Genomic DNA, 14,237 nt, shown 5'->3' with positions numbered 1-14,237 from the left:
TGCAGAACCGACTAACTTTAGATTATGTACTGGCGGCCCAAGGAGGAACTTGTGCAGTAATTGGCACTGAATGCTGCACATATATTCCTGATAACTCTGAGCACATCTCAGATCTGGCCCAACACATTTACAATGAGGGACAGAAATATCAGGACTATTATACTGAAAATTGGGGAATTGGGTCTTGGGTAAAGTCTGTGTTTGGGGCCTGGGGTGGAACCTTTTTAAAGTGTTTATTTGTAGGAATAGTATTGTTTATATGTATAATTGTAATCATCACGTGCACAAAAACACGTATCACATCTTGCTATAACTGTGGAACGTACAATGTCATGGCAATACATACCTGTTCGCCAAGAAAGGAAAGATCTGCCCTGACATTGTATGTATAAAAATAGGCTACACTGACGTATGGCATATTTTATAAGGGGGGAATGAAGAAAGATGTGAAGACGGGGGTTTGAATTTAATCCTTTCTGTAGGGGGTTTAGACTTCTAAGTCACAAGCTGGGGTTTATGGCAGGAAAGGGGGTTAACTGATAAGGATTGCAGATGCAAGCTAGGAACCCCCCTGAGTGTAATCTTAAACTGACCATTTGTCCAGAACATCGTAAACTGGCCAAATACCATGAACCCCCCTCTTTACCATCAGACCGAGTGACGTCAGAAACAGAGAAGAAGACACTATATAACCCAAAAGTTTGTAACAGTACGGGGAACAATACTTCGGTTTTGTTGTTTCTTGCGGGAAACAAAACTTCGCCTTTATTGTTCCTTGCATGCAATAAACTCATCTGTTTTACTTCATCTCGGGATCAAGAACCTTATTCGTTCTGTTACAACAGTGTTATAAACTGTATAATTCAAAGGAATGAAAATGTTTTCAATTTTAATTTAAGAGGTGACTTCAAATTACCATGTCTGTTCTTGGATGGATCTGGATTTGAAAGAGTGCAGCAAAGTCTGTCTAGTTTATAATATTCTACAAGTCCACTAGAGGGAGACAGATCTACACTTTAAAAAGCACAGCAGGCTGTAAGTATGTGTTTTAATTTGTAATTAAAAGAACAGCTGTGAAAAATAATAAGAACAGAGCTTGTATATGATCTGAAAACAACCTGAATAATAATTACTACCCTAGTTATATTTTCATCTAAAGATAAATATTCATCTAAAGAGAGAGTACTGTCAATATTTTAATACAGAAAAAAAGAAAAGACCTCCTTAATCGAAGGTTCTGCTCAAAAGAACAATTTTCATTTCAGCAGTGATCCTCATTTATACCAACTCACTAAGCATGATTTTGACATCTACATGAAATGTTTTAGTGTTTCTTACAGTAAAATGTAGTTTTGTGGAACTGCAAATTGATTTCAGAACGTCAGTACAGAGCTTACATATTTTAATTATATTTACGTAACCTAACGGAAGAACAATAACCTTAAAAGCGGATGATGCAAACTGGAATTTACAATAAGATCTATTAATCACCAGGAGGGGCCAACCGACTTACTCTTCTAAACCTTAGTATTTAGTTTACCTGAAAAATATTATTCAGAACTAAAACAGGTGATTTTTTTCCCCAACACCTCACATTTGTGAAAACCAAAAGCAACTGTTAAGAACAGAAACGTGGCGGAATTTTCTTTAGGCTCCGTATCATCACACAATCTAAAACATCACCCACTAATGAAACGTCATAGAACACGGCTCTATTATACAATTAATTGCCACAGCTTGTGTGAGAGAGCTTGTGTGGTTTATAATTCTTACAGAAACCATGTGTAGTCACAGCAGAGAGAAATATTTTCCTCTACGGGCCTAGGGGAATCCTCCGAGATCTAAAGGAACAAACGTGGAACAAAGGAACAAAACTTCCAATATCCTTATGTGAAAGCTTTACCACAGATGGGACTGATGTGCACATCAGCAATGCCTTGTCTAAAAAAGTGCTTTAAAGCAACTAAATAATTAACTGTGAAAACGTTTGTATACTTACGTCATCCTATACAGTTTGTCTCTTGTTTGATTAATTTCTCTATTCTTTGCATGAATCCAGTCCTCCAGTTGTCTCTTATTTGGAAAATAACCTAACAGGGACGTCAGTTCATCACTGTGACGAGACTTGATTTTCCTAACTTGTTCATCCTTATCAACCTAGTAAGAAAAGAAACAATTCCATGTATTCTTGGCCCGCGAATTTGTTTAAATTTAAAACCCACTGAAAAACATATGTGAAGAGGATTTAAGTGTTGTTCTCCAAGGGTAAAATTATATTGAGCATTGAGCTTCTATTAAGATTGGTGAAGTTTTACGGTTGCAGGTAAAGAGAGAGCAAGTTTTATTAAAAACATTTATACTTTTATGCTACAACAGGAGTGAGTCAACATGTTTTACCTTATCTTTTTTCAGCATGTCCATCTGAGTCCTTGCCATTGTGTGTGAATTCAAAAGCTCCATTTCTTGGTCTAGTTTGCGCTGTAAACGGTCCAATTCGACTTTCTCACTCTGAAGGTCTGTAACCTCTGCCTTCAGGGCTTCTATGTTAGAGGTTTCCAAAACATTCTCCAGTTCCCGCTCCTTCAAATGAGAGAGAGGAATAAATAATAACCTAGATTAAAACAACACGAAAAATAGAAGCAAGCCTTCAGATGCAAAGAGGTTAAGATACATGTTGATGTGCATAATAATTAAATAAAAGGAGTACAATACTCAGCACTGTTTCCAGACCCTTAATCAGAAGTTTGTTTTAAATGAGGCTGAGTAATTGAATGAGAAATTAGGAGATATGAAACTCCAGAACTATTACCATTTAACATAAATGTAGTCTATCACTGGGAATGGCTGAAAGGCATTATTCAAGTCAAAACTCTCACGTTTACAGATGAATAAAAGAAGCTTTCATGGTGTTCAGTGAAACTGCAGGCTATCAAGCAACAGTGTACTGTAGTTTTCTATCTAAGAAAAGTAAACTGATGTTATCTTCAACATTCAGTTCAAAATCTTTTTCTTTTTACTCACTGTTTTCAGAAGTTCTTGCTCCATCTCTTGCAGTCTGTCTGATGACCCCTCCAACTTCAGCAGCTCATTCTTCACACTTTTCAGCTCCTGTTGTTTTTTATTCTGTAGGTCCATCTTTAAGTCAATTGTTCGCTGCAGTCCTGTCTTTTTGTCTCGTATCTCATCCATAGCGTTCTGTTTCATTGCTTCTTTCTCTTGGAGATCCCTCTAATTTTGTTGAAGAAATTAAAGATTTTACATCAATTATTAGATAATTGCAAGACATATATTGTATATATTCATATTATTTCAAAATATTAAAATACCTTAATAGTGATAATTCTTGCTCGCAAAAGACAAATACAATATTCACAAAAAAAATATTTAATTAAATCTACAGAGTGCTACGTGCTGTATAAGTAGGCCAACTGGAGGTATTATATCTTGAACATATATGGGCTTTTAAAGCCTGTTCTTCCTAAACTCGGTAGACAATAGTTCTTTAAGACAGAAAGGCTTCAAAGAGATCAATTAAGTTTCAGTTTTGCAGAAATGAGATCATGATGTATTTTGCTAGCTTTCAGTCAAAACAAAGTCAAGATAATAATAGCATGAAATTGTGGTATTCCTAAAAGGCAAATAAGATGGGTATTAAATAAATGGCAATAAATGGGTTCTTTTTTTAATGAAACAGTTCAGCCTTCTGTCTACGGATCATCTGTGCAGTATCTCCATATCCTGAAGTAGTTCAGGTGGGTAGCTGCGTCAGCATGCATAGTCTGCAAAGGAACAAGTAATAGGTTTATTCCTTGCTGAAAAGAGAAGAGAGAAAACAACGTTTCGGCTGTGAAGCTTTCTTCTGTAGAAGTTGTGTTTTCTCTCTTCTCTTTTCAGCAAGGAATAAACCTATTACTTGTTCCTTTGCAGACAACGCATAGAATAAACCTATTACCTATAACCTATTATTAGTTCATCTCCATATCCTGACTTGTCTTTGTTTTATTCATTTCAACTGGGAACTCTAGTCCACTGCCAAGGATGAAGGTCCCCACATGACTTTAACTGAGGAACAAATTATATCTGAAGACTAACTGAGAATATATTTGAGGTTACAGTAAGGAAATATCTGTTGTTTCAATTTCATTTTGCTAACTCTGCATCAAGAAATGCCAAGACTACCTTATTTAGCTGAAAAATAACAAATTTCCACCAGTGAACTGCTTAAATGTGTTGCTGTTAAGGCACAAGCCCATTCCTGTTATTCCTGTTTTGTAATTGTGTATAAAAAGACATTTCAGTTTAGAGAAGAAACATGTTCAGTTTAACTGTTTTCTTTTCTCTTTTTGCAGTTTAATTGCAAGAAACACTTATTCTGTTATGAAAATAGTCCTACCATCACTTGGTTTAATGCTTCTGTCTCTTTATCTTGGCGCTCTTTAACTTGTCCCTGGAAGCTTTGCAGCTGCCTCTCATTAAAAGGTGACCTTTCATAGCCATCCATTTCCAGGTAAGCAGCTAAGGCCTTCACATGGGAATCTCTGTTCCTTATGCTCTGCTGGTTTCGGTCTGCCAGCAACTGAAGACGGCCTAGTATGAAAGAAAATATCTATATAAGCACCCACAAATACACAGACAATATATACACAAGGAGTTGGTATTGAAAGGTATGTATGTTTTGCAGACAAACGTGAGTAATTATTGTCGACGTACAACATGCTATCATGGAAACTCCTTATTCTCATAAGCAATATGAGAATAAGTGGGCCGCCTTCTTTTTTTAAAGGCCCACTGTTTTCCTACATGCAAACTCAAAATATACCTGAAATACTCTCCTGCAGTGGATATTTTAGCTTCTCCAACACATCTCTATTAAAAAGTGTTTTTGCTACAGTGGAATACAAAGGAATAGTTCAAATGTTTGAATGGTAAAATAAAGCATTCTACCTAATAGACTCCCACTTTGAGTAATTCTGAGGATTCTAGGGTCTGCACGATCATGTTCATTAAAAAAAAAGAAGCAAATAATTAAACTTTATGCATGCTTCTTTAAAACAAGTTAACATTTTTTTACATATTCAACATCTCACAAAGGATTATGGAAAAGCCTGCAATGGATCAAACTACAATGAAAGGGAAGCCTTGCTCACTTATTTGTATATCAGCTGCCGCCACATTTAGACTCTTAATTATCTATGCTATCCGCTTTAGGTTATTAATAATTTGAAAGGTGGAAAAAAAATTGTACCCTGCTCCACCAGCAGATCAGACTTCTGGCGGTTCAGTCTCTGGTATTCTCTATTAGTTCGCTCTAGCTCACGCTGATAGTCATTCAGTCTCCTCTCTTTCTCTCTCACTGTCCTCTGGTGGTTCTGGTACATCTCTCTCAGCTGCTCATCTGTGCCCTGGAACTCCTGACACCAGTGGAATGACATACAGTGACACGTGCACCACAGGGAAACAGGAACAGGCCTTCTGCTGGAGCATCGCTCTTCAGTGGACCACCAGCAAGTACCTCCAGAATTAACAATACTTCTGAGATTTTATACAAAAAAATACACAGCAGATTACGTTTTATGATGTAGTGCATTCAAAACTGAGGGAGAACAAAATTATTAATAGACATAAAAGCCTCAAGTATATTGCAAACAATGAAGCACTGATACAGTTCCCTAGGTACCACATTAAATATTTTTGCACAATCAAAAACTTCCTAAGTTAGGGCTATTATAATAACACAGCAGGGCTTCAAAACTTCAAAGCTTATGAAAAAGAAAACCTAATGAGAAAAATTTGTGAATCCTTTGAAATGATCTATTCCTGCAGTATTTTCTTCTAAAATGTGATCTGATCTTCATCTCAGTCACAATATTTGATGAACACAGTCTGATTAAACAAATAACACAAACAACTATACTGTTTCATGTCTATATTAAACACTCACTCTCTATGCTGGAAAATGTATGTAGCTCTAGGTTTGAAAAAATGGCATCATCTTCAATAACACCTAAAAATGTATATGTAGAAATGTAATTTGAATTTAAGGTGCTTTCATATATTATATGATTTAGAAGTTTTTGAAGCAAAACATCAAAATAAAATATGTAAATACACTATTAATTTGCTGAACTGCACTCTGAAGAGGTTGACTTTGCATTATACAAAATGTACATTAAACAACTGTTAAAGACCTACCACAAAGAATTATATAAAATTCAATTCAAGCCTTATTATGCTCTGGGGACAAATTGTTTTACAGCACATTCCAGTACAACACTAATACATGAAAAATTAACAGCATAGAGAGTACAAAAGTGTTACAGGTGATAAAGTTTCGAAGAGATATTCCAGTGGGGGTGAACAATTTCCTGAGTTTGTTACTTTCACACCTGCATGACAGATCTGTCTCCTAGATGCAAATACTGTAAATTCACAATGGTTGGGGTGACATACACACTCTTCATGCTTAGCCTTCTTTACAAACCTTATGCTTGCAGGGTGATATGGCTCCTTTAATTCACAACTGGCAACCCGCTGAAGCTAAGTAGGTGTGAGCCTGGTCAGTACCTGGATGGAAAACCTCCCAGGAAATACTAAGGTTGCTGCTGGAAGAGGTGTTAGTGGGGCCAGCAGGGGGCGCTCACCCTGTGATCTGTGTGGGTCGTAATGCCCCAGTATAGTGACGGGGAAACTATAATGTAAAAAGGTGCCATCCTTCCGGCGAGACATAAAACCGAGGTCCTGACTCTCTATGGTCATTAAGAAACCCAGGGTGTTTCTCAAAAAGAGTAGGGGTGTAACCCCTATTTAGCCTGGCCAAATTTCCTATCGTCTCTTACCAATCATGGCCTTCTAATAATCCCCCTCTATGAATTGGCTTCATTACTCTGCTCTCCTCCCCACTGATGGCTGGTGTGTGGTGAGCATTCTGGCGTACTATGGCTGTCATTGCATCATCCAGGCGGATGCTGCACATTGGTGGTGGTGGAGGGGAGTCCCCATTACCTGTAAAGCGCTTTGAGTGGAATGCCCAGAAAAAGCACTATATAAGTGAAAGCCATTATTATTATGCTTGTAGAGGATAGTTAAGATGATCTGATTTGCCCCAATTATTCTGCTACTTATTTTCGCTAATTTTGCCAGCCTATTACAATGAACAGTACTGATTTTATCAAACCAATAAAATGTAAGTAATGACACTTTCAATAAATTCTTATAGAAAAGCGTAAGTGTTCTACCTTGAAATAACTGAGTTTCCTAAGACTAAAATCTCTGTTGGCATTTTTTATAAATGATATCACAACTTTTTATCATCTTATGTCTTTGACTATGATGGAGCCTGCTAATGGCTTTTACATGCTGAACTGTAATCATCACGCCTGCTTGATCACAAAGGCTCCCCCCCACCCCCGTACTTACCCCCAAATGGTGAATGTTTACCCAAATGGTAAATGTTTACACTAAACTCCTGATGACAAAGGAAGGTTTCTATTTCCTTCGGTTACATCAAAGACAGGAGGGGGGAGGAGGTGGGGGAACGTGTATATATAAGTTCTGTAGGACCATATCCACTTTGACCTACGATAGGTACTATAACTATTATGGTGCTTACTGTGGTTCCTTGTATGCATACAATAAAGCTTGGCTGGACAAACAAACACTTCAGGCTCAAATTTCTTGGTTTCTATAATTTGGCGCTGCTTGGAGGGTACTCCAACGACACAAGACTTTCCCACCCAGCACCCGAGACGGCATTCTGTGGACAAAATCAGAGGTAAGGACTCCTCTTTCCAAAAGTCACAACTCTCTTGTGCTGTGCTGGGGAGGCTCCCTTGTCCAGCGAGTACAGCCTAAGTGTAAGTTTGCAGAGCCAGCAGGAATTCCCTGGCCCAAGGGAGGCACCGGTGCAGTTGTGGGTAAGTGCTGTAAGGCCTGATTCTGTCCCGGGCAGGCATTCTCTATCTAATCCAGTAATTCGAGGGAACGACTATGCAGATGTGGCTGCCAGGCAAGCAGCCCTGGGAATGCAGGTCTGAGACCACTGTTGGTGGAAAAAAAAGGACAGCTATAGAACATTCAGGCTGAGGTCTCTAAAACTGGACATGGACAGGGTTAGAAAAGAATTTGGCGCTGCCAGCAGACCGAATCCCCTGCATGCCCTCACTGCCTAATGTCTTTTGTTGCCTGAAATTGGAGACCCAGGTGTGAGTCAAATGGTGTGCCGGTTTTCCCAATGGGTGGGGACTGCCCTGCAGCTTGGATTCTAATCAAGGGACACACTTCACTAGAAAGGTGTCAGGCTGTGATCGCCTCACCGGGAGTGAGTTGGGATCTACAGTGCCCCCATCATCCTCAGTCTTCAGGGAAAGTGGAGAGGGTTAATCGAACCCTCAAGAAGAGACTCACCAAGCATTCTGTGGGAGGGGTCTCCTGGATGGAGCTGTGTAGTTTGAGAGCTGGGACCAACCGGACCACAGGACTAAATCCTTTTAAAGTCGTCACTGGGAGGCCAGTGCGTCTCACTGACACTTTTGTTGCCACCATCATGATCCGAGACAATTAACTAATTCTTTGTTGCAGTATTGTCATTTGCTTTCACAGGCCAATGGCCTCACCACCCACCAAGTGAAGGCGGCCTGGGGAAAGACCATTCCTGGAGGCCACGAAATACAGCTGGGAGAGTGGGTGTGGATTAAAAAGATACCACCCCAGACGCTTCAGGCTGAGTGGGAGGGGCCGTACCAAATGCTGCTGATGACAGACTGTGAAAGTCCAGAGGAAGGACCAGTAGATTCATGCCTCCTTCTGTCGACGTGTCCAACCTCCGGTGGAATCCACAGGTAGGTTTAGTCATTGAGAATTTCTAGTCTGACAGTACAAGTCAAGTACAAGTGTGAAGTGTTAACATATCCTAAAAAGAATTTAGAAGCGACTGGGAATACAGTGCCAAATACCACCAAGTTTCTTTTATAGTCATATAGCCGTTTGTTATCATGTGTTAACAAAGCGTAGCTTAAATATTTCTGAAATCAATGGTCAGATCAATTAGCAAGTCTGAAATATGCAGAGACAGCAGTATTTACAGAAGATGACTAAGCAGGCAGCAGTTTTATCTTTAACGATCAGCGAAAGAGCCAAAGGTTATTTTCATTTAGAACACTGGTTCCTATCACTGACTGCCCACCTTGTCAAAAAAGTAAGACTTTCTGAACGAACAGGATCTTCAATTTGGTCCTTAAAAATTAGATAGGCAGAGAAACTTGCAGAACAAATAGCGTATTGTCATTTGACAACTTTACAGTAGAAGCTTGTGCTCTTTAAATTTCAGTAACCTAGTGTGTAAATTTAGAACCTGGAAATCTGGTGTATGCCAGGTAACAATCCGTCCACTTGAGACATGAATGACACCAATAATGGAAGTGGCTTTTGACCAAGAGTATTTTTACCAGACATGGGGAAAGCCCAGTTTCACACCCACTACTTCCTTGATGTCTGTCACAGACAGTACCGTTCTATTCGCAAGGTTTATTTTCTCACATGTGTGGCACAGATATAAAAGAGATATTGCATCTACATCAAATAAGGATTGAAATTAGAAGCTTGCCTAATGCTATAAAATGAAGCAGACCAGGGGAGTTTGATCTAAGTCCATGAAGACACGTGTTTCCACTATTGTTCTAGGTCTCTTTTTGCACTCGAGTTGCCGGGAGAGTTTGTTCAATTGTTTTAGGTAAGGCAGCTGAACCAAAGGTGGTGATTAAGATCTGAAATGCAATGAAAACCTGTAGAATGACCAACCAAACTTCTAGGACCTGGATTGGAAAGCCCTCAGGTTAACACATTTGACAAGGTCCTCAGGTATATCAGTACTTTTTTAATGCAATGCAGTAGATAGGTTTGAAAACCCCCAAAATGTAATTGTCAATAAAAAAAAACAAATTCATCTAATGTTGTTATGGGATTGCACTGACATTTATTTGCTCCATGAAACCATTTACATAAAATATTCTCTTGTGTAATGCATAAAAAAGTGGAGACCCTTTTGTCGCAGGAGTATACCTATTATTTTTATAAACTAGACTGCAAATAAGATCTGCAAAAAATAAATTATATTTGAACGGTGTTGTTTACACCTATAACTGACATGAGTGGTTAATGCCATACCTGCTCCATCTTCTCCTGTAATTCACGGTTGTCTTCCTCCATTTGTTTCTTTCTGCTGTCCAGAGCTTTTATGTCATTGTCAAGTCTCATCACCTTCCCCAAAGTTTGATCAATATCCATTAGACGGGTCTAAGAAAGTGTTTGGACAAAATATTTAAAAGACTCATAAAATTCAGAAGCTCCTCATATTAGTATCTAATCACTCTGACCACCAAATGTCTTTAATTCTAATATTTTTATGGGGGCATTTTTCTTAAAGGGAATGAAGAGAAATCATTCAAGAGAACGGAGGATACCAACACTGAGTTAAATGCATCAACTGTTACATTACCAAGCCATGCAGACCGTTTTGACAAGAAAATTATCCTTAAATAGTAGTAAGAGGAAATAATTAGAAGAGACAAGTGGGTTTTTTTTTCAAAAATGTGATAAAACTACCATTCAGAGATGTCCAAATTGGTCCTTACATGCTCTGTTTAACTTGAGGTGGTGTAACATACAGTAAAAATAACTAGTGTTGAGAACTGGAAACAGTTTGAAAGTCCCAGTAGCTAACAGTGCCATTTCCTTAAACGGATGCGTGATATACAGATGGTGCAAAGACAACAAGAACCATGAATTTAACAAGTGTTAATCTGTATGATTAACTTATTGCTTTTGAGAATGTTTCTTGCTTAACATTTAATAATGTAAAACAGATAACTTATAAGTCATTCAGTGTGTGCAGATTTTAATCTATTTTGCTATAATAGCATCCTTGGCTCATGACTTCTGAAATAGTGACATGTACATTCAACACGATAATGTTAAACCATAAAAAGAAAATACGTTATTTCAGTGCTATTTGTGCAACTTTAAGAATGCTGTGCTTCAGTGTGTGAGACTGTTCTTTCAAAGTTATTTTGAAATATTACCTCCAGTGGTTCAATCTGACCCTCAATGGATTGCACGTGTTCTTTAGAAGCTGCTAGTTGCAATTCTCTTTTGTTGAGGAGATCCTGTATTTCCTGGGACTTTTCCTTGTTTTGTTTCAGGTATTTCAGCTCCATCTGGCACTCTTTCACACACTGCCCTTGCTTCATTCTCAACTGGCGCAGCGTGTCCAACACTTTAATGTACCTAAAAGTTTGTAGTAGCGAGGGATTTAAAGACGTCAGTCAATAACATTGCAGGATTTCATTTTAAAGTTTTTTGAAAGATTTTCAGAAAAAAAATTGAATTGTCTTGGTGAGTGTTTAAGGGAACACTTGAAATTTTTTTTTTCGAGTCTTTGCTAGAAATTCTAATTTTGCTATTTAAAAATGTACATGAAATGTATAACCAAACAGCAGATTTTACACATCCCTAAGTTTAAAAACCGTACAAACTAGCATACAAACATGCTTGCCAACATACTGGTGAATCCTTCATCTAGAATGTGTGAACTTTCAAAGTTCCTGGCACTTTTTAAGAGATATTTTGCCTATTTCTCAATACATGCAGCTTTAAGTTCAGCAACTTATACTGGCATCCAATTTTGCCAATAATGTCATTTTTAGGAATGGTACAGAAAAAAAAAATAAAATAGGCAGAGACTTTCCTGACTGGCAACTAACTTCAAATAATTCCAATTGGGATTTTAAACAAAAATGTTGGAAATGACCAACATTGAACAAAATGTTTAAAGTGGCAAGTGCATTTAGAATATTGTAATATGTTAAAAAAAAGACTTGAATTTAAACTTGCAAGTAAAGATATTTTCCTTAAACACTGCATGTGTTTAAAGATACCAATGCAACATTACCTATTTGCTGGCGAGTGTATATGTGGTGTGAGAATGCAATATTTTAGCAGCAGAATTAATTAGCTTTCTGTAGATGAGGCTTGAAACATCTCTTACTGGGCAGGCTAAGAGCATAATGCTCCAAAACAGTGCAGGAGTGAAAGAGTTTATATTAAACTGGTAAGTGTATAGGAACACTTTTAAGCTGTATTATCTTTCTTACTATCATCTCTCAGTTAAAATAGTAAAATAGTCATTCTACAGCTTTTTGTACAGTTTCTACGTCTAGCTTCAATTTAACTCTAAATGAAGTAATTATACACAAATGATTACATGATTTTGACCTTAATGTTCTGGAGATGATGTTTTACCTATCATTACATAATGCAGATACAAATACAGATCAAACTCTGGCCACTGTATTCTTACATACTGTCTTTCAATCCAGGGCATTCTCAAGGCAACTAATTCATCTAAAAATGTACAGTAATCAGAAAAAATTATAATAATAAAATACAAAAAATGCATAAGTATGAAATTAAAAGAAATGTTTTGGTTAAGAAATGAGGTTAGTTATGAGGCAGGATTTTAAATACATCAGCAGAGGGTGTGTTTTTAATATGATCTGGAAGAGAATTCCAAAGATTGCATCTTCTAATATATGATGGGAAGTTCTTGGAATGTTGAGTCTAGAGCTTGCAGAACAAAGTGAGTGAACTGGGATGTATGGGGATAGTAACTCTTGAACGTACTCAGGTGACAGACTGTGCTGTGGCTGGTAGATCAACAAGAGAATATTAAAGTCAAGCCTGTAAGAGTCTGGTAGCCAGTGCAGGTTTTCTAGCACTAGAGAAATATGTTTGGATTTTAAGACTTGGGTAGCCCTTGAGCAGCACAGTTCTGGACATACTCGAGTTTCTGAAGTGATTTCCTGGATCATCAAGCTAGCAAAGCATTGCAATAGTTTAGTCTGGAGAAAACGAAAGCACTTACTTCTCTGCATCAGTAAGAGAAAGAATTGGTCTTAAATGGGCTATGTTTTGTAAACGGAAGCACACGTGCTGCAGTTTTTGCAGTCATGTCAGTCAAAAGAAGTGGAGTCACCCCTCTATTTTTAACAGAATTTGAGGGAATAAGTACAGAATCACCAAAAGTCTAACATTGAGACTTGACAATTAAAATAATCTTGGTCTTATTCTTGTTTAACTAAATACTACATGTTAATATGTTAATTCTGATCAATTAAGTTTGTGAAATTAACAGTTTGTTAATTCCAGGGTTTTCTATTTAGTAGTCAAAATGAAATCCTGACATAGGTGGAGGATACCAAATTATATTTTATATATCAACGTGCATATACATAACACAGTGGTGCTAGAAAGTTTGTGAAACCTTTAGAATTTTCTGAATTTCTGCATTAACTTGACCTAAAATGTGATCAGATCTTCATCTAAGTCATAAAAATAGTTAAAGAGATCCCAATAAAACAAATAACACACAAAAGGAAATGCATTTTCATTCATTTATTGATCAAAATGATCCAACATTAAATGTCTCTGTTGGAAAATGTATGTGAACCTATACTTTCAGTAACTGGTGTGACCCCCTTGAGCAGCAACAACTTCAACCAAACATTTACTGTACTGTTGATCAGTCTCGCACATCAGCTTGGAGGAATTTTGGCCCATTACAGAACTGCTTCAACGCAGTGACGTTGGTGGGCTTTCTTGCATGAACTCCCCGATTCAGGTCCTGCCACAACATTTCTATTGGATTAAGGTCTGGACTGTGACTCGGCCATTCCAAAACATGAAATTTCTTCAGCTTCAACCATTCTTTGGTAGACTGACTTGTATGTTAAGGGTGTCTTTGTCTTGCTGCAAGACCCACATTCCGTTGAGCTTCAGTTCACGGACGCATACCCTGATATTCTCCTGTAGAATTTGCTGGTACAATCCAGAATTCATAATTCCGTCAATGATGGCAAGCTGTCCTGGTCCCATGGCAGCAAAACAGCCCCAAACCATGATACTGCCAGCACCGTGTTTCACGGCTGGGATGAGGTTCTTATGTTGGATTGCAGTGTTTGGTATTCGCCAAACATAACGATTCTTATTTAAGCCAAAAAGTTATATTTTTGACTCATCCGTCCACAGAACATTCTTCCAGTAGTCTTCTGGCTCATCCAGGTGGTCTTTAGCAAACTTTAAATGGGCAGCAATGTTCTTCTTGGAGAGTAGTGGCTTCCTCTTTGCTATCCTGCCACGCACACTATTCTTGTTCAGTGTTTGCATGATGGTGGACTCATAAACAC

General features: G+C 37.9%; 1 protein-coding gene across 2 annotated transcripts in view; it reads right to left on the bottom strand.

Moving 5' to 3' along the window:
• rad50 (RAD50 homolog, double strand break repair protein) overlaps positions 1-14,237 on the bottom strand; it is a 47,852-nt gene that overhangs the window by 22,389 nt on the left and 11,226 nt on the right. For both annotated transcript variants that reach the window (XM_069195949.1, XM_006631794.3), the window contains exons 7-13: positions 11,076-11,280; positions 10,162-10,290; positions 5,246-5,411; positions 4,394-4,587; positions 3,022-3,228; positions 2,398-2,580; positions 2,000-2,157 (exon numbers count right to left, since the gene is read on the bottom strand). In XM_069195949.1, the coding sequence (XP_069052050.1) occupies positions 2,000-2,157; positions 2,398-2,580; positions 3,022-3,228; positions 4,394-4,587; positions 5,246-5,411; positions 10,162-10,290; positions 11,076-11,280 (1,242 nt within the window). The remainder of the gene's footprint in view (positions 1-1,999; positions 2,158-2,397; positions 2,581-3,021; positions 3,229-4,393; positions 4,588-5,245; positions 5,412-10,161; positions 10,291-11,075; positions 11,281-14,237) is intronic.

The sequence above is a fragment of the Lepisosteus oculatus genome, chromosome 11 (genome assembly GCF_040954835.1).
Source record: "Lepisosteus oculatus isolate fLepOcu1 chromosome 11, fLepOcu1.hap2, whole genome shotgun sequence".
Lineage (NCBI taxonomy): Eukaryota > Metazoa > Chordata > Actinopteri > Semionotiformes > Lepisosteidae > Lepisosteus > Lepisosteus oculatus.
The sequence above is the reverse complement of the archived record's forward strand: the minus strand, read 5'-3'. Positions and strand labels throughout refer to the sequence as shown.